The 20,175-nt window shown below is 36.9% G+C and overlaps 1 protein-coding gene across 2 annotated transcripts in view; it reads right to left on the bottom strand.

The window, feature by feature from the left end:
- Positions 1-1,312: 1,312 nt before the first annotated feature.
- Positions 1,313-20,175, bottom strand: part of LETM1 (leucine zipper and EF-hand containing transmembrane protein 1) — a 31,418-nt gene continuing 12,555 nt past the window's right edge. Inside the window, exons 4-14 of one of the 2 annotated variants that reach the window (XM_037386671.1) lie at positions 19,933-20,076; positions 18,693-18,830; positions 15,611-15,814; positions 15,004-15,123; positions 14,271-14,402; positions 13,492-13,671; positions 12,714-12,869; positions 9,752-9,886; positions 8,987-9,177; positions 6,862-7,018; positions 1,313-5,433 (exon numbers count right to left, since the gene is read on the bottom strand). In XM_037386671.1, the coding sequence (XP_037242568.1) occupies positions 5,284-5,433; positions 6,862-7,018; positions 8,987-9,177; positions 9,752-9,886; positions 12,714-12,869; positions 13,492-13,671; positions 14,271-14,402; positions 15,004-15,123; positions 15,611-15,814; positions 18,693-18,830; positions 19,933-20,076 (1,707 nt within the window). In that variant the 3' untranslated portion in view covers positions 1,313-5,283. The remainder of the gene's footprint in view (positions 5,434-6,861; positions 7,019-8,986; positions 9,178-9,751; positions 9,887-12,713; positions 12,870-13,491; positions 13,672-14,270; positions 14,403-15,003; positions 15,124-15,610; positions 15,815-18,692; positions 18,831-19,932; positions 20,077-20,175) is intronic. The other variant, XM_037386677.1, reaches the window with a different exon arrangement.

Below are 20,175 nucleotides of genomic sequence, written 5' to 3'. Positions count from 1 at the left end.
TATCTTTGTCTCGGCAAAGACAACACTGGATCCAGAAGTCAGTCTCTTTCCTGGGCATTCAGGGGACAGACAACCACGAACAAGTGCACCTGCCAGCGTCAACATTTAATTTACAGACTCAAACCCACAGTTTCTGCTAGTCTGTTTTACCACGCTGCGGCACAGTACAACAGTCTGACTCACCCTCACCAAGTCCATTAAAGGAAAAATTTAAAACAAGAGCTTGAAAGGCACACGTTCTGCTGCTTTTTAAGTCATTTGTTTGATATTTGGCTTTAAGCAAAAGAAGGAAAAATCTGCAACTCAACCTAACTTACCTATTATTTAAAAAGCATCTCAAGGCAGGAGGTTGTTTTAAGCCACCTGTTGAAATACTTTTGATGTGAGAAAGTAGATCCAATGTTTGCACATTCACAAATCCTGTTTGAAAGCAGCCAGGAGACCACTTTTGTTAACACAAGCCCATACAACAGGACCTCCCCCACCTTTTGCATCTGGACCCTCCTTGCTATGCATTTCTGTGCCTGCCAACCACAGCTGGGCCCAGACGAGCACCGAAGCTTCTGAAACAGCAGCAATACAAGTTATGTTGGAGATAGCCAAGTTATTTCCAAGGGTCCAGGCGTGCATGGGACACTTTGCTGGCTCAGGCTCTCTCTGCCTTCCCACCCCGGCTGCCAAGGCTTCAGGAAGAGAGGTAACAATAAATCCTTAACAGCTTTTGATTGAAAAAGCATATTGTTAGATATGCCCAAGAATTAAAAAGGCTACTACTGTACACAGAGATGAACTCTGTGAAGAATACTAGGATTACAGAGGAATACCTGTAATTTTGCAAAATCAGGGGCGAGTGGCACTGCATGGCATAAATCTCTGGAACCATTTCAGATGTGTTTTCTCTCCTACCTTGAGCAAAGACCTAAACCAGATCCTTCCCAAGGAGACTTAATTCTATTTGGAATGGATCTTAACCTTTCCATTAGTTCCTTACAGTAAAAGGTACACTGCTCCCCACTTTAATGCCTAAAATATAATACTTAAAAATAATGGTTTAGCACAATTCACTACACCAGGCAAGCAGTCCCGCATTAGTCAAGAAAATTTCTGCAAGAATTACTAGCTCCCCAAGTCCCACACAACCCACCACTGCCTGCCCTGGTTTAAAGATTTGCTCCTTCACTGGCCCTCTTCTACCTCAAACATTTGTTATAATACTCAGTTCATCAGTATCCAGCTCTGTGAATTGCATCTCATCTGAACAGCAATAAAGTAACACCAAATAATCAAAAGCAACAGAAAAATAATTGAGAGATTAGGTTTCAAAATGATACATTTATTACAACAAAGGACACAAGCTCCAATTAACTTAATTTTATACGGCATTATGGCAAACACAGGACCAGTATGCTCAGAGCACAGACAAAAGATTTTCAACTTAAATTTGTAACACAGGGCTGAAATTCCTCAACTGAAAAGCAAAACTTGGGATACATACAAAGAACAGAATATGGGATTATTTTTATTAATTAAATATACCAAATAATTTGATATAAACAATTTAAAAGTATTTAAATACACACTGAATAGCTAAAGTTTAAGTTATTAGCAAGGTATGTAGATATAAAGTTACAAGAAGTATTCTAGGGTTGTATAAAAGATGTAACATTTTCCCCCCAGACAAAGCCTATGTAAGTGTAAGGTTACTATCCTGCCAAGAGAATATTCTCTACCTGCAAACATTCTCCTGCTGACAAACCACCCATAAAATTAGATTTCTGGTACTTAACTTGCAGGCAGATTTACTCTCACAGCACATAGTGATGAATATCTCAGTAAAAACCATCTTTTGAGCCAATATGAAACAGAAACAAGCTTTTCAATAAAATAGGTCCTATAACCTGTTTATTTTGAAGGGGAAACAGAAATGACATCCTACTTTACTTCTCTTACCTGTTGCTAAAATGATTTTTTAAAAAGCCTTCTATGTGTTTTACATTTTTTCCACTTGAAGAGTTTATTATCAAAATGTGATCTTGAATCTGAAACAACCCCAACAACAGTCTTACCTATTACCTAACTCTGAGCTTAGAGGCTTTACCTGTGTAAGTCACAAGGTCACCGAAATCTCGCACATCCTTTAATTATTTAAACAAATATTTACATCTCCTGACTAAATATTCATTCAGGAATAAGTTCTGACCAGTTACTGTACATTCAGAAGTCATCCTTTCTCTGAAAGTACTGCAGCTTCTGTTTTTTTGGTCAACACTAAAGACAACAAAGCACGTTTTCTGAAGCTAGTCCTCAAGCCACCGATTTGCTGGAGTTGCCTGTATCACCAGGCCAGAGCTGCTTGGGAAGGTTCAAAACTGGGTAAATGTGAATTACTGACAGCTTCCTAACCTTTTTAACGTTGCAAAACAGTGGTGTTCACGTCCAGCTGTTTGCCTACTTTCAACATCAGAAGGAAGATATTTCCCACAAAAACGCTTCACTATGGCTGATGCATATATCCTTTAAACGCTTTAGGGAACAGGGGAAAACTGACATTTGTGATTGACATTTAAATGTATTTTATGTAACCTGTTAAAATTTCATAATATGCCAAATTTCAAACAAGTCCAAAAGGTAAAAATGTTAAATAAATGTATCGCAATTATTTTAATCAGGATATTCTTCATAAAATAATTTTTTAAAAAAATCGGCTATCTCTGGCTCCCTTCTTATTTAATCCACAGAAAATTTAAGTGAACAGTAAACACAGAAAAAGAACAGCAGCAAAGTGTCTTAAACTCCCAAATACTACACTCAGATAATTTATTGTAAGGACAGTTAAAGCTCTGTAAAACTTTAATCAATAAACCTTTGAAAACAGCTTTTTCTGCAACTTCCTCATTTTAAACTTGCATGCATTCAAGTGCATACAATTCTTAGGTTTTTTGATATTCCACGAAAGGTAACAGACAGTCTCTTTATCACGTTTTAGGAATGTCAAGTAAGACTGTTACACATTGTTTTCAAATTGAAAATATGCAACTGCAAAATCAGCATACTTCAAAGCCCATTAATTCTAATAGCAGATTATACAATGTAAAACTAGTTTTTATATTTATTTTTGTGAAAATAAGTTTTACTCTTGCGCTTTCCTCTAAGATAAGTTCTGGCCTAAAAAAAAGCACCTAGCGAAATCCTATCTTCAAAATCTACAAACTGACTTTCGTGCTGAAATCTCCAAGTTAATCTCGATTTACAAGGAAGACAACAGCTCCCTTGCTTAGGGATACATTAACCACAAAAATCATACTGATTTGAAATTTCAGCTTTGTCACAGCAATTTTAGACTTCAGATACAGTTACAGTAGTTCTCAGGAGGATCTTACTTATTGTAAGCAGCTTTCTTTGCAAATTGTACAAAATACGAACTCAGTATTTGAACTAAACACTGACCCTTTTTCTAGAATTAACTGTACTGTACATCTTGCTTTGGAACTAAATACAATGGTCCATCATGCAAGCCATGAGACTGTCAGAACTTTTTTTGTTCCACTAACTTCAAATAAGTTTTTACAAATAAGTTAGCCAATCTAGATAAATACTGAACATGGAATTATGCTGAAATACGCTTGGGAATCAACATTTTCTACAAAAATATGCAACTACAACTAAAAGCTTTAAGTACTAACTGCCCACCTCTATCACTGTGTACAGCACCACTGTAATATGTGCTCTCTATAACGTACGCAAAACCAACAACATTTGTGTGTTTCATAATACTGGGTGCCAAATAAAAAAACCACCCACAACCTTGATGGTTCTGGTCACACCATGTGTTTTTCATAACAAATTTTAAGAAAGAGTGGAAAATTTAGGCTACCATGAATTATGGAACATCCCAGAGTTGGTATTTTAGTTTTTAAACTTAAAAAGTTACTACTAAGGACAGACTTTAATGAGTAAACCTTGACCTACTGTCAGTATCTAATCACACAGTTAAAGACAGTAACTGTAAGTAATTAATTAGAAAGCCCATGATGTAATCAAAGCACTGGCAATACCAGACGTGACTTGCTGACTGCACAGTAAGCAAGGCCATGAGATGAAAGTATTTATGTACTGTGACTATACCTCATTAGTGATTTTATACCTGAGATGAAAACTGAGAGGTAAGAGAACTAGTTACGGTGTCAGTAACTACCAGATGAAAATAGACATGTGAAGATAACTGCATTTAAAAATATTACATGCATAAAGATCACAACTGACATTTTCCCCTTATGATTACTTTCATTTTGTTATTTAGACAAACACTTTAACTCACTTTACTGTGTGATAGTTTGTGTTTTGAAACTATTTTAAAAAGGCTCCTGTGATTCCAATGCTTTAGTAATTCATGGAATTTTGAGTAGAAGCAACATCTTCTACTCCCTAGTCTTAAGAAATTCAAGGCACCCATAAGAAAAACAAACTTCATGGGAAGTTTCCATTCTAGGGAAAAACAAATCTGATTTTCCCTTCAACTGAAAAGAATAGTCATCATCAATTCATAAAAGTGATTAGAATGCCACATTCTCTGTCAGTGAGGCAACAGCTTGGTGATATTTAGCTTAAATAAAACTCAATCTGAAGAACTACTACTGAAGCCACAGAATCTTCACTAACAGGTTAGAAAATATGTAATGTTGTGAAGGAATCATAAAATCGCTTAAGTTGGAAAAGACCTTTAAGATCATCGAGTCCACTCATTAACCCAGCACTGCCAAGTTCACCACTAAACCATGGCCCTAAGCGTAGATGTGGCACTTAAGAGACATGGTTTAGTAGTGGATTTGGCAGTGCTAGGGTAACTGTTAAGAGTCCGTGATCTTGGGGAAAGCATAAATTCTGAAAAAGCTGAAAGGTAGAAGCAGAGCAAGATTGGGCCCCACGTAATGATGCAAGACAATAAATGAGGAACATTTTTCCATGATAGATATACTTAATTTATACAGCAAACTTGCAAGTTTAATGGATCACTGTACCACAACGAGTGCAAATCCATGATTTTGTGGGCAGGAGTACTGCTAAAGAAGCATATATTGTTTTCATCTCTATGGAATGACACTAAATCACTTCTTTGATGAACGGAAATTTCATTCCATATATCAGAAAACATATCTACAATTTATTACTAGAATCAGCTCAAAACACTTCCCATAATCACAAAGCTCAAGTAATACATAGCCATTAGACACAAAGATATACAAGGTTTTGGTTACAACCGGGATTAGCTTCAGATTCTGAAGCTTAATTCTTTGCCTCTGCAGCTTCTTTATCATGCTTTTCCTTTGCTTTCTCTTTCTCTTCCAGTTTTTCTTCTTTTTGAAGCAATGCCATAATCTCAGCAACCTGACTGGTGCCAATATCAATATCTTCTTTGTCAATCAATTCTACTACCTACATGAACATAAAATGAAATTGAGCGAGCATTTAGTTTTTACATGACTGAGGAATTTTCATATCATACATTTTGTTAGGACAAAAAAAAAGTAATTAGTCCTCTGATGTTCAAGAAAAACAGCATATTTTTTTTCTTACATTAAACACAAATTCAAACCACCAGTGCCTCAAACATATGCAGAGTATATATATATATATAAAAAAAAAAAGCTAAAACTTAAAAGCAAATTATCTAGAACTTTTGACCTCGGCACTCAAAGACACTCATTTTAAAGCATTAGTAAAACAGACCTGTTCATTGTATCTGTTCCAATAGAAAGCTCAGATTCAGCACCTGCTGAAATAGTATTTAAGACAGTATTTATTTTATAGGCTTAATTTTATAAAAGAGACCTCCTGTACTAAAAGGACACAAATTTACAAAACCTTAAAGGTATAGGAGGGGTAAGCCTTTCAGAAAGCAAAATGAAAAAATAATTTAGTAGGTGATTCCAAAGTTCTTTATATAACTTTTTGCACAAATGCAAATGTATTCTTGGCATAGCTCCTCAAGTACCTAGATTTATTCTGCATTATATGCAGAATTCAGAAGTACATTTTACCTGCGTTTCTAAATATACAACGGCTGTTTACAGCAACAGGGAAGATCACCACCACTGGGACAACTTCAGTAGAGAGAAAAAAAAATTCAAAAGGCTCATACTGTACTTTCTAGCTGACCATAGTTCAAGTACTATTTCTGTATTGAGTAGGAAAATTACTTGCAAGGAAGTAAGTTTTAGGACACCTAAATTTACCAAGTAAAAAAGAAATAAGAAAATGAAGGAGAAATGCAGGGAAAACCTGAGAATCTTCTGCAAAATGAGAGCAGGACAAATACAACGGATCTAAAGGACAACTGATGGTCTGGTGTCTTTCAAGCACAGATACTTCATTGAGACCTGTATTTTCTAAGGCATGCAAGCAGGCAAGAGAAGCTATTATCTTGTGTTGACATAAAGTATATCTATATGCATTATGCCGAGACTTTGGCTAATGGTGGTATTCCTAAAGTAGTTTTTCCAAACCTTCTTCCCATCCTCTCTCCCATTCATACGTAGCACTTTATTGTGTTAAGTATTATATATGTAGAAAATCACCGTATTTTACAGAAGTTGACATAGGCATACAAGAAAACCTACAGCTTTAAAGATAATGTGGGTAACAGACTCAGGATAAAGATTGTATTTCCACCACCTTTACCCTTCCACCCCCCAAAAATAGCCATATAAATTCTGAAGATGCTAATATTAATAGATTACCAAAATCATCACTGGCATCAAGTAAAGACTCTTGCAAAAGACAGCAATATGAATTTAACTCAGAACAGGTACAATGTTCAAAGGATGGCTAGCCTTATTTCCTTTAAGTAGTCCACAGACTTACCTTAACAACATTATCTATATCAATTTTGCCATCCTTGTTTTCATCTAGGGCCTCTGCAATCCTGGTTAGCTTCTCCTCTGGAATCTTCTGAATTTGTTTCATCGCATTAATTAGCTCAGCAATACTGATGAGATTCTCCCTGAAGAGGAAGCGCAATCTGTACACAGCAAGCAGTTACTCCAAAGGAGTAAGAGTTGACAGAAGGCAGTACTGAAAGTCACTACACTACAGGTCATTTGTAAAGACATTAACTATGTATTTATAATCCTGAACAGAATGCAAAAAAAAAGCAAAAATGAGTTACTGATCAGCAAGAAGATTTCAAGTAAATCTTTACCTTACCATCAAATCTCACACTTTCGGTTTCCACATGCTTTATTGCACAAATACCGGTGTCCAGTAGCATTTGAAATAAAGTTTGCAGTTGCTGTGCTTCCCAGACCGTGTATCTAATGCCCTTTTCCCTGTCTTGCCCCATTTACCAAAGATGCAGTGCCATGCACCTGTCATCCTTTCAGATTTATTGCTGGCCTACACAAAACTAATGAAAAATCACAGGAAAACAAAAGCTGAGAACTAATCACTTTAGCAATTGAGCTGTTTCATTAAAACAGGCTTTGTTTGCTTCATATCAAGGAAGGGACTTTGTAGAAGAAAGCACTAAACTTGACATCATGACTAGCAGGTTTCAGATGTTTCTGCTGTCTCATGAAGCTAAAGCTGTCTGTCTTCTGCAGCCTAAAGCCTCTGCTATGTAGTTTTGTTAGTTTGAAGAACATTCTTCCAGCACAGGTCAAGCTGAAATGCAGGAGACAGTGAACCCAATAAATACTAAACAGAAAGTCTTTAACAGTATAGTCCCAGCTTTGTATCTGGCCCTAACCTCTGGGAACAAACTGACTTTTAGTCAAAGAGCATTTCTCAAGCTGCCACTAAGTGTCCTGGACTTGTGTCATTTCTATTGACTCCTGGCAGCTTGGTAATGACTGCACCAACGTAAAGATTAAAAAGCAAGCCTTCAACAATTAAGCAATATTTAAACTAGTAATTTTCAGTAATCCACAATCACCTATAAGATTATCCACAAACCACCCATTACACAGCCTATAATTACATTAAGTACAAGCAGATTCTGTATCATATTTTTAATTTACAAATTCTGATGGTTTTGATGAACAGCTTCTCTACAGCACCATTCATACAGTTCCCTTAATCTTATTACACAAAATTTGAAACACATGACCACTTGCCCTGAGGACTGGAAAAAATAAAGTTCAGAAGCAACAAAAGCAGAACCCTTATTTCTATTCAAGTTGTGCTCTATGGGAGCTGGGAAGCTCCCTTAATGAATCACAAAAAATGGCGCAGGCATGAAATAGATTAATAGAACATTCATAATCACAAACTGAGAATTACAGTCACTTTTTAGGTATTTCAGTGCCTGTAATATGCAACATATGACCGCTCAACATATGGTTGCCTGAAAGACTCTCCAGTAACATTAAGACCTGGAGAAGTGTTTATTAATTACTTTTGAAATGAAACTACCAAAAAAGACCTTTCTTTGAAAATCTGCAAGGCTGCTAAAAAGTTGAAATGAAACAAATTTTCAGAAAGGGAACATGTAAAATTACCTCCTTACTTCCCTTATACTTGTTCCCTCATTTCTCTCTAGAGACAGAATAGACTTTATTGCAATTTCTTTGCTCACTGGCATCTTCACTACTGAAGAACAACAAACACCAATATGCTTACCATACTGGTGTGCACCTTTTCAATGACACAGGGCAAACCTACTGTGTGAGGAGCATGACTAAAGGCATGATTTCACATTCATCACCATTACTGCTAGAGGCATGAACAAGATGGTAAGATACTAATCGATGATTTGAATTCCAAAACCCCCTCAGGACTAGCATATGGGGAACTTTACCTGCTTTTTTCTTTCTCATTTCAACCACATTTAACATACCTTAGAGAGAAAGTTCTACTGCACAATTCTGTTAAGTTGTTTTAGAATGTTAATTAAATCTAAAAATTATTTGATAATTCTTTTCTAATCACACATCAGACAAGCAAGGCTGAAGATGAGCGGAGACACATTCAGTGCTCTGAAGTCACTTACCCAGCAGAAGAACTATCAGCACCATCCAGCCTTACATCCACTGTCTTTTGACTTGTCTCCAATTCATTAATAATTTTGTCAATCTGACCAATCATTCTGTTCACCCTCTTCGTCAATCGCTTGCTTGCCTTTGACTCTTCCACTGCCTCTTCCTGGCCAGTTTTAGAGAGCTCTTTTATCTCTTGCAAATCCTAAAAGAAATGGTCAAGAGAGAGAAAAGCTTTTATTGGTATGAATTCTCCACAACAGACACTACTGGCTTCAACTCGCATTTCAAGACAGGAGCCATTTACAAATGAAATGTAAATGTGTAGACATATAAAGGAAAACTGGAATTAGAACAATAAATTCTAACACTGTTGACTTTTTCAGGCATCCCTTAAACGTTGTCTTCCACATCTTTCATAGGACTGAATAAGATTCATTTTACTTAACTTGAAGTAACTGTAATACTGACATCTACGCTTGGTAAGAAAGAACCGCAGCATGCAACAGTTAGACACCACCTGTGAGTCTAGTCACCCTGGGAATAAAAGCAGGAACAGGATTCTCATCTGGTGAGAACTACTCCAGTGATTTTTAACTGGGCTTTAAACATATTATGCAAATGAGGCTCTGCATTACCCATACAAAATTCATCCACCCAGCAACCAACTACAGGCTAACAGGCATCCAAGTAAGATAATATTTCAATTTGTGGATCATTTATGTTAAAATTAAACATGAACAGAAATAAAAAAAGAACATCCATGCCCTATTCTTCACCTCATTATACTCCTGGATATCACCCTTCAGTTCCTCAAGCTCTTCCTTTTCCTTTGTTAGTGACTTTTTCTGTTCCTGCAGCTTGGTGCAAGCATCACTCAGCATGTCAATCTCCTCCTTTGTGATTTCCTCACCCTGTAACAGAAAATAATACAAATTAGTCAAAAACACATTTGTAATTTCCCACAAAGATTTTGTGCCTTTTACCAGACAAGACAGACTCAAGAATCTCCTTCCATGTTTGGAGGCAATAGCGTTGTTGCCATTTTGAGGCTAATGCAGATACCTCATTTTGAGACCAATGCAAAGATCTTAAATGCAATTAGTTTGCTATGGTACATATTTTTTAAGTGCGCCAGTAGTAAGTTCAGCTAAGGTGATTCATTTGAAATTTTAATATGAATTTGAAAAACCGTATGGGTTTTGGCTATTTGAAAGCCTGTATCTAATTGTCTCATTTAAGAATGTTTTACTTCCTTCTTTGCTGGGTGAAAAAGCCAAACAACTGAGAAACAATCCACTATGTATAAGAAAGATAAATTACACAAAAAAATTTGCAGAGCAAAATTCAGGAAGTTGGCCTGGAGCAAAGTTATCTCCAACATCATCTGTGACAGTGAGGATGAATATTCATAGTTTGGGAAGTACACCTGTCTCTCGAAAAGCTGAAAATAAAAACCTAACCCTCAACTGAATATTTAAAAAACAAGACTTCAAGATGATTCATTAAAAATGCAAAAATTCCCGTAATACTAGCTAGTTAGCGTGTTAATCTTACCCAGACACCGGCTTTTTTTTTTAATGGCTACACTCTGAACAGCCACATAAGCAGAATACAGAAAGACATGTGCAAATAAGGATACCATAAACACAGAGCAGAAGGATGATACACTTTTAAGAAAGAACTACAGAACAGTTCACACACGAGATATCCAGCCCCTTCATCAACTCAGAAAGGGTTTCAGTGTACTAATATCTAGCCATCAGCCTCACTCCTGATTTTATGTATCTGTACAGTATCCGTAGTTCACCTTAGGGGGGGGGGAAAGCAAGCAACTCAGTTTGAAAACAAATCCCTCTGACTCAAAATCAGTCACCTTTAAGAAGTTGGCAGTCTTAACATTTTTCCTTTAAGAAGCAAGATTGTATTCCACGATGTTTAAAGTCTTTGGAAGCATCTTTACGGGACAGGCCACACTGTAACCTCTGTTAATAAATGCCACACTAACATTACTTCTTGTTTTCTCTTTTCAGTTAGGGTTGTTGAAGTCCTACTTGTGGCCCAGTGTCATACATTCCCATGGCATTGGTGGCTTAGCAAGCATGCTAGATGTGGCAGTGTAAGCTAGCTGTGACATCACATACCCTTGTGTTTCCAAACATCATGCCAGCTTTGCCTGCCTCCCTCCCACAGCATTCCTCATGGCTGCACTACCATGCACCCAGCTACACAGTCCGCCAAGTCAGCTAACGCATCCCACAACAATGCATGATTTCAATGTGAACTAGTTCCGGTTTGTTATTACCACTAAAGCTGCCTTGGCAGCATTCTAAAGTGAACAATGTTATAATAATAGCAGGTAGATAATGATGCTGCCCAGGAAAACTGAAAATGTTTTTCTACTTAAAACATCCATTTTAAATCAATGTTGTTATTCTGCGAAGTAACACTGGGACTGAGAAAAATCCCAACATCAAACCTCGTGGACAAAAATAAAGTGCTCAGCCACAAATAAAACTCAAAAGGTACAACTGAAACATGAAGAGGAAGCATTTAAGAGGTAGAAGCAGGGACAGGTGACCCTGGAGGAATACAGAGACACTGTCCCAGCATGCATGGATGGGTTCAAGAAAGCCAAAGCCCACCTGGAGTTAAATCTGGTGAAAGATATGAAGGGCAACAAGAAGTGCTTCTACCATTGGGAGCAAGAGGAAGACAAGAGAAAATGCGGGCCTGCTGCTGAATGGGACAAGGAACCTGGTGTAAAAGGACATGGAAAAGGCAGAGGCAGTCAATGCCTTCCTCAGTCTTTATTGATAAGACTGGCCATCAGGAATCCCAGGTCTTTGAGACCAACAGGGAAGTCTGGAGCAAGGAAGATCTACCATCAGTGGAGGATGATCAGGTTACAGAAAATTTAACAAACTGAACATACACAAGTCCATGAGACTTAATGGGATACAACCACACATGCTGAGGGAGTGGTTTCAAGTCATTGAGGCCACTCTCCATTATCTTTCAAAGTACGTGTCATCAGGAAGATTCCCAAGGGCTCAAAGAAAGCAGATGTCACCTCTGTCTTCAGTAAGGGCAAGGAGGAGAATCTGGGGAGCTCCAGGCCAGGCAGGTAACAAGTGAACAAAACCACCACAATGACTGTAACAAAGCATGCCCTGATCAGAACAAAGCATGCTAATCCTAGAAATTCACCTATTATTTGAATGGTGGTATAAATTTTGTTCAACATCATACTAAAGAAATAGTGAAAGAGTACACTAAGAAGTTTTTATAGCATATGTACACTGCCCACATCAGTTTAGAAGAGGAAGTCAATACAAATTAGTAAAATCTAGTCCAAACCTAGTTCCTTACTTAAATCATTTGGTCTTAGCTACACCCTTCAAAAAGAAGGTAACACTCATCTTTACCTGCTCTTGCCCTCTCCCTCCTCATGTGTTAACTATCCACAGATTAAACATGTGCAGATCCATTGTATCTACAGCCAGTGTAAAAGCCCCCCAAAACAGGTATAACTTCAATGACACAGACACATTTTTGTGCTGACTTTGATTTCTCCATTGGTGGTTAAGCATTTGCAATCCACTAATTAGCTGGTTTTAACTGACAGAATGTGGTGAGATGGTTAAAAATGAAGGACAGCCAGGCAACTTATCATGGCTATTATATGGATGTCTTGAATCTTTACATTAAAAAGTATAAAAACACAGTTATGCAGATTACCTTAATACCCTCCAATACTGGTGCTGTATCTTTCAGTGTCTCCGAATGCATCGCCATATCTGCCCTTGCCAGTTCTTGCTCAGCATCCATAGCCAACTGACTTGTTTTAGCTTGCAGAGCAGCTGCTTCAAGATCTACTGTTGACTCCACCTCTTTCTAAATTTGAAAGACCCATGAAGTTTTAATTAAAACAAAGGTAACATTATGTGTATTAGTAGTACCAGTAAAGAATTACTTCCCAAAATAGAAATAGCGGCCAAAGTAGTCACAGACAATTTTATGAGAAGATGATGTTAAAAAACTGCAAAATATCAAGTGGTTTCACATTAAAATATCCATTTGCAACTAATGAACTTTGCCTGTGAGCTCCTGCGGCTTAATTCACCAGTAAAGCAGGCCAGGAGCTTTTATAGTGAAGTCTTACACAACATTATCAGGTTAATGACAAACAGAGCCAAAGATAAAAACATTGAAAGTATAGGGTGGAGGTGATAAAAAACCCAAACAAAACCACCACCTCTGCCAGAAGAATAAAAGGCTTCTCTTATTACTCTAAGAGGAAACAGAAGTCAGAGATATGCAAGACAGACAACCTCTTCTATTTCACAGCAAACCCTTCTGTGTTGCAGTTGGTTTTATTATTCTCCCGTATCTTCCATAAGTGAACTTAAAAGTCCAGTTTCGTGCAGGGAAGACCCAGAGCAGAGGCAGTAACTCGTAACATGCTAGTTTTTACATCACCGACATTTACTTCTCTGTAGTTGAGAGTAGAACTTACCATGGCTGTAGCTTGAAGAGTTTCTTTGGCTTTCTCGGCAGCTTCAGACAACCTTTCCATCTCTCTTTCTTCATTTTCTTTCCTGATGGCTTCCTCTTCCTGAAGTGTTGCTTCCAGCCGTGCTTTGTTATCTACTTTCTCACCTTCAACTTCTGCCACTTTGACTTGAGCCTCTTTGGCCTAAAAACAATGTAAGTAGTCTATTAAAGTCTATATGTGTGTGTGTATATATATGTACATCTACATAATGTAAGGAGTTTATATATCTTTACTGAGATTGGTAGTATAGGTATTCTAATGGATATAGTTAAAACCCCCAGAAGTTACCCTATTTTTGAATTCTCAGAAAAAAAAATTACTCACTCTTTGAAAATGAGAACTTTCCACCCTGAAATCATACATGTTCTTGATTCCCTTTCTCTCAAGACTACCAGTGATCTACACTGATCATTTCTCTCTCTATACAACATCAACATTTTCACGTATTAACATCCTTATATTGTGCAGAGCGTAGACTGTTTTTTATATAAGTGTATTCTAAATCTTCTTGTGCTGTTACTGCCTACTGTCATGCAATGAAATATTGCCTTTTATTTGCTTTATTCTCAGACCCCTCCACATATAAGTCAATTACTCCTGTTCTTGAAGGTCACTCAAGCCTATCCATGGTTTAGCTTTTCAAGGAAAAGAAAGGAGTCAAGAACAGTATTTACTTCTCTGAATGAATTTTCGATAGTGATACTGCAAGCTGGTCATAGACCATGTACATCAATACTTACAACACTTTCTGGTAGTGTCTGAAGTGTTGTTTTAAGCTGATCAGCTGGAGAAAGGGTATCTGGAAGATACATGGCTCTGGATAAAATAAGCAACGAAGTAGGGATTTCCTGGTTCAGGTGCAGATCTAACCACTATAAATGCAATAAATAAAACAAATCTTCAACTTTTGAGGTTTTTTTCCTTCCTTTTTTTACAGATCAAGTCAAGCATACATAAAAAAGTAAATACTAATATTTTTTACCACAACTCATCAGTCAATATTCTAGCAGACGAACTACAGGCTATAAGCAGCTGAAAATTACAGCAATTACATTGAAATATATGAAGAAGCATTTTGTTTGAAGTATTTCAAGCAGTATTGAATGAATATTTGAAAGTGTTTTGTTTCACATGCATCTTCCTCTAAACTGGAAAATATCAAAAGACAAAGAACTGGTCTACTTGGTGAAAAGTTCTTTACAGAGTAATACAATTAATTAACAAGACAAAGTGCCAACATTGCAAACATACTTTTATCTACGTGCACAATCACATCATGGCCCAGTCAAAAGCCAGAAACCCATGGCTACTATATACTTATACAGTACACATGACAAAGACTTACTAAGGAGGAAGACTGTTTTAGCTAAGCCTTTAATGAGAACAGAAGCAAAATTACTTCTCAGAATCATAACAAAAATCAGAGCTAACAACCGAAGTTACATCTGTGTATTCAGCCTTACTAAAACATACCTGTTTAAGCTGTTCTTTGAGACGCTCCTCTGTCACACCAAGAGCTCTCATACCTCTGGCACGACAAGCTGCCTGCAGTTCTTTAACAGTCAGGGTATCAACTCCTTCTTCAGCAATCAGCTGCCCAAAGTGTAAAATAAACTTTAACATCTAACAGCTCAAAACCGCAGAACCACCATCAATGCACACCCACAGGCTGGTATTTTTTACAACGGCCACTAGAGGCTGCTGTGATAACACAAAATAGCCTCCACCTTTTAAACTGAACACTGTACTGTCGTCTTAACAGCTCCATTATGGTACTATCAATCTCTCTAAGTTAATATTTCTGTCAGCTCCCTTGCAAATTACAGTTTCGTAGAAATGCTTTTCTTTGCGACATAATCGCTTCCATTGCAGTTAACGGCTGATTAAAAAAACGTCAGTTTTTTCCTTTACAAATAAGGACACTTCCGATTTTAAGCTCTTCAAGCCTTTTTGTTTGAAGTTAGCTCAAAAATAAGACAAGACAAAAAAGGAAAACGCCCAGAAAAACATATATATCCACACACACTCAATACTCTTACATGCCAAAATTATTAACCAGTGCCTATTTAGAATGACTCACTTTGTCATCTGCTTTTATGCTCCTCAATCTCATAGTCAGCTGGAAGCGGAGAAAGTTGTTTGTCCCAATTGACTGAAGTTCCAACAATTTACAAAGTGCCACCAGCTGAGGCCTAGTTAGATTGTCCAGAGTCAATTCATCTTCAAACAGTTTAGAGAACCTTAAGATCTCCTCATTACTGGGTCTTTCACCCGTTTCCCTGATCTGTAAGAAAAAAAAACACACACAAAGTTTATCAAAGCAATTCTTATGGTTGGGCATTATTTTGAACAAAAATACTCTCTTCATTTGTCAAGTACATTGCATCGATTCTGGGATACAAAATAGGACACACGGAAGACATGAAAGAAGATTAAAAACCCCCAACAACTTATTATAAAAGGCAAAAGAATTGATGGTATTGATAGTTTCCAACAACATTTCATAATATATTTGAGATAAAACTAAGAAAAAATATTAGATGCATCTGTATACTAATGAGCAGGTCTGAGTTGATACTGCCATGAGATACCTAAAAAAAAAAAAGTATATCTGAGCAAATAAATACTTGCTACAGAAGTATACTGACAAGTATTCTTTCTGGTACCATACTTTAGTACTAAACATGAGAGCACACTAAAAGCACCACCCTGTGAAGATAAAAGTGAAAATGCAAAACTTTTGCCATTTGATGTAACGTTGGTGTCCCTATGAAACACAGATTTGGACACTTAACTACCTACATTCTCTCCACAACCATGTTTGTTACACCACCATTTGGCTTCCAGTTCCTAGCTGTTTTGTGGGACCTCAACGGAAAGGCACTTGTACCTGAAGCTATTTTGAAGCGTAAACCACTATTTGGGAAAGGACTCTGTATCCTTGAAGTAAGGTTCTACATAACTGCTTGTACAAATGCAAACCTTTAAAGTTCAGTGCAGTGCCATCTGGCAACACGTTAATTGAATCCAAGTACTGGAAGCAGAAATAACAGTTCAAAAGAAGTAGAAAAAGTGCTTATTAGTGATATTACTAAATCCAAAATCTACAGAACTTAACAATGAAGTACTCCCAGTCACTTGACATCTCCAGTCTAAACTAAGTAGAGAGAAGTAAAAAACAACCCACTCTTCCCAGTCCTTCTACCTTTATGCTCTGTAAAGAAAACATAAGCTAAGTAACATCAAGCACAGCCTGAAAACCTAACATTACCTATACAGCCTGATTTATTATGCCTACCTGTTTTACTTGTCACCTCAAATCTTTTAGTGAGCAGCTACTGAGTATAGGAAAAGATAAAAATTTGAAAGACAAGACGGTCTTGAGTCCATTAACCTCCAGGGTACCTGTGTAGCAGAGAAACCAACCCAGAGAAAGGTATGTCAAAGGCCTTGTTACACTTCACCAGCTCCTTCACTACAGGAGCAAAAAATGGAACTTGAAAAATACCGAAAGTATCTTCTTCCTTGTTTAAAGCTAAATTTTGGCAGAGCCAAGTGTGTGTTTCTTGAGTGTACAAACTGAAGCTCTCTAGCACATCACTGCTACAAAGCAACACAGATAAATTCTGGAATTCTGCAGCAAACATGTTAAGCCTGTAATCAATGGGTCTTGCAGCATCAAATACATCACTGCAGAGCAGTATAAAAGAACAGCAAAAAGGTGGGAAACATTAAGCTTCTTGCTCTGACATTTATTACCTAGTACAATGAAATGAGATCCATAAAGTTTGTCTCCATGGCATAAATGAGAAATACATAGCTGTAAAAAGCACACCCACACAAAAGAAATGTAGGGCTTGAAACTTCTTTTTAGTCGTCAGAGGAACTTGGGACTTCCTCCAGCAGATGTGGAGTAATAGGTCATTTATTTCCACAGAAATTAACCGCCAAATGTAAATTCTCAGTAGCAGTCCTTTCAGAAGAAAATGACATGTTCCAAACATGAAGCATGGCAGTGGCATGCTCCCAGAGTCTGCAGTGTCAGTGCTTCAGCTACTAACTGCTGTAACTAACCATTTCAAATTTTCTGCAGATGACAAACAGAAACAGATGATTGCATAGAAGCTTCAAGGAACATGGACTTTGCAAGCAGATACCAACTGGCAAATATCATTATCTGAGGTAACCTACGCAGCACTATCAATATCATCTTATTACTCCACCCTTTAAAACTTAACCTTCAGCACTAACAATCACGAAAAGCTCAAGCTAGCTGACAGGACTGGTAAAGTTCAGGTCTGAAATCCCCAGGCTTATATGCTTTTTCTGTGCAAATACACTCTCCCTAAAGATGGGGACTACACTCTTACTTTCAACAAAGCACCTGGTGATGGTTGTTGGCTCAATCTCTTATTCAACGGTCCCACAATTAAGAGAAATCAGAAGTGTGAACCAAGATCATTCTATCCTAAGAAGATACTTTTAATGTCTCCAGGGAATACCTTACCCTTACCTGCAGGGTGGTGAAAAGAAACAGTCAAACCTAAAGGCCGTCAATGTAAGAAGCAGATAACTGACATCTAATCTGTGTCAGCAACCGCTTGTGAATGAAAAACTTTGTACCAAACACAGCACACTCATTCTAGCAAAACTCCAGATTATACCACATTCTAGTCATTATCCAAAAGGATTTCAGCAGTATAGCAACACTATATGTAAAAATTGTTTTTATAAGCAGAATGAAATTTGAAAAAAAAAAATTGACTTCCCTGCCCCCACTAAGTTTTAATGAGTTCTGAAAGAAATCCTTTCTCCCACTTTTTACCCAATGTTCAAAAAAAGTGGTCAAAAACTACATGGGTAATCTCTGAGCGTGCTTTTTTTTTATGTTAGAATTAACTTATTAATGAAATAAGAGAACATGCATCAAATGAGCAGAAATCTCTAGAATCAGAGACCAAAATTACCAGCTAGAATACCAGAGTTAAGAACAGTAAAACTTCAGCACACTGAAGTGTTACTTGTAAAAAAGAAATATATACCAAAAAATCTATTACACCCTGCTTTTTCAAATCCAACAGAATACAGGTATCTAAAGCAAAGAAAACACCAAGCTATTTTTTTTTGGTAGGAAAAGAAAATACATTTTAAAAAATGTTTACCTTTTGAAAGAATGTTGAAAAATCTTTTGTAACATTTCCTTTGGCTGCTTTGTTTTTTAAGGCCATCTCCTCAATGGTGTCTTGAAGGAATTTAGCCAATTCAAGCTTTACTCTCAATTCTTTCTTCAATCTTTCCTCCTGTTAAAAAACATACTTGGTTTTAAAAGTTCTTTCCAAAAATATGCACATGGAATACCACTTCTGCCTTCAGACAAGTTATGTGGAGTGCTCCTGAACTTCTGTAACACACACACCCACCACAAGAGGACATTCACTCTTATCAAAGATTCCCAAACCACACTGAAAAATACATTGATCAGCTCAAAGCTCCATGAAGCATGAGATGCAATGCCAACAGAGTTAAGTGCAGCACGAGTGGTTTTGCCTGCTAAAACTAACATGCACCCTCTGAACTAGTAACAAAAAAATAGAAACTAAAACTGGTTTGGGTAATTCCTAACTCTCGTATCCAGCACAGAAATCCTACACTGTATCTCATCCAAACAAAGAGGAATTTATCACAGAATTAGAAATTAATGGTTACTCAGATCCAAGTATACAAACATGGTTGATTACATCTGTGACTGACTGGGAACTCCCTATGTACTAACCTCATCTAAGTCTTTTGGGCTCTGAAAGTGAGAAATTGTGAGGCTTTTTGGTGTGTTTTTACAAAGCTCAACAATTCCATGAAAACATTAACTAAAAGAAACAAAGTTTAAGCAAAACAATGCATAAGAAGCTATTTTAACTATTTAGTATACATACAAGAAACATTGCATCAAGAATAAGGACTACAAATGTTAAAGTCTGCCTATTTTAGTATAATCTAGAAAAATAAAGTTTCATAGCTTTCACTTCTACTTTAAGAGTCATAGAAGATGGAGATGAGGAACATGAGAAAAAAGGAGCAAAAAAGACAGGAGAAACTTATAGCCCTCACAGCTAAGCACCTGCACACACAGAAAGGTAAACCAGGACAGCTCTGATTCTTTATTATATGTTAACAGCAAGCTCATCAAAACAACATACAGATGACAAAAGCATTCCCCTAATACTGAAAAGAATTTCTAAATTTTAGATTTTTTCTAATTTTAAGACTTTTTCTAATTTCTTTCTTTACAGAGGAAAGTTGTAATTTTTTCAAAACATATTACTGATATTACATATCATAATACACATGGTATGTAATGTAAAACATATTACATATGTTTTTCAAAACAAATTCAGACCTGCTTACCTTTTTAGACTTTGTCTCAAATGTAGAGGGAAGCATATTGGGGAACAACTTAAGAGCTACTGGGAGCAAAAACTCCATAAATGGGACAACAAGAAAAACTAGGAAAGGGACCAAGCGGAAAAGATCGGCACATATTCGAAGAAACTGGAAGAAAAAAAAAAAAGTATTGATAAGCAAAATCTTAAGTATTTATTTCAAAATTGCTTGATATGATCATCCACATTATCACTGAAGCTCACATAG

The sequence above is a fragment of the Falco rusticolus genome, chromosome 1 (assembly GCF_015220075.1).
Source record: "Falco rusticolus isolate bFalRus1 chromosome 1, bFalRus1.pri, whole genome shotgun sequence".
NCBI classification, from domain to species: Eukaryota; Metazoa; Chordata; class Aves; order Falconiformes; family Falconidae; genus Falco; species Falco rusticolus.
This window is presented reverse-complemented; position numbering and strand designations above follow the sequence as displayed.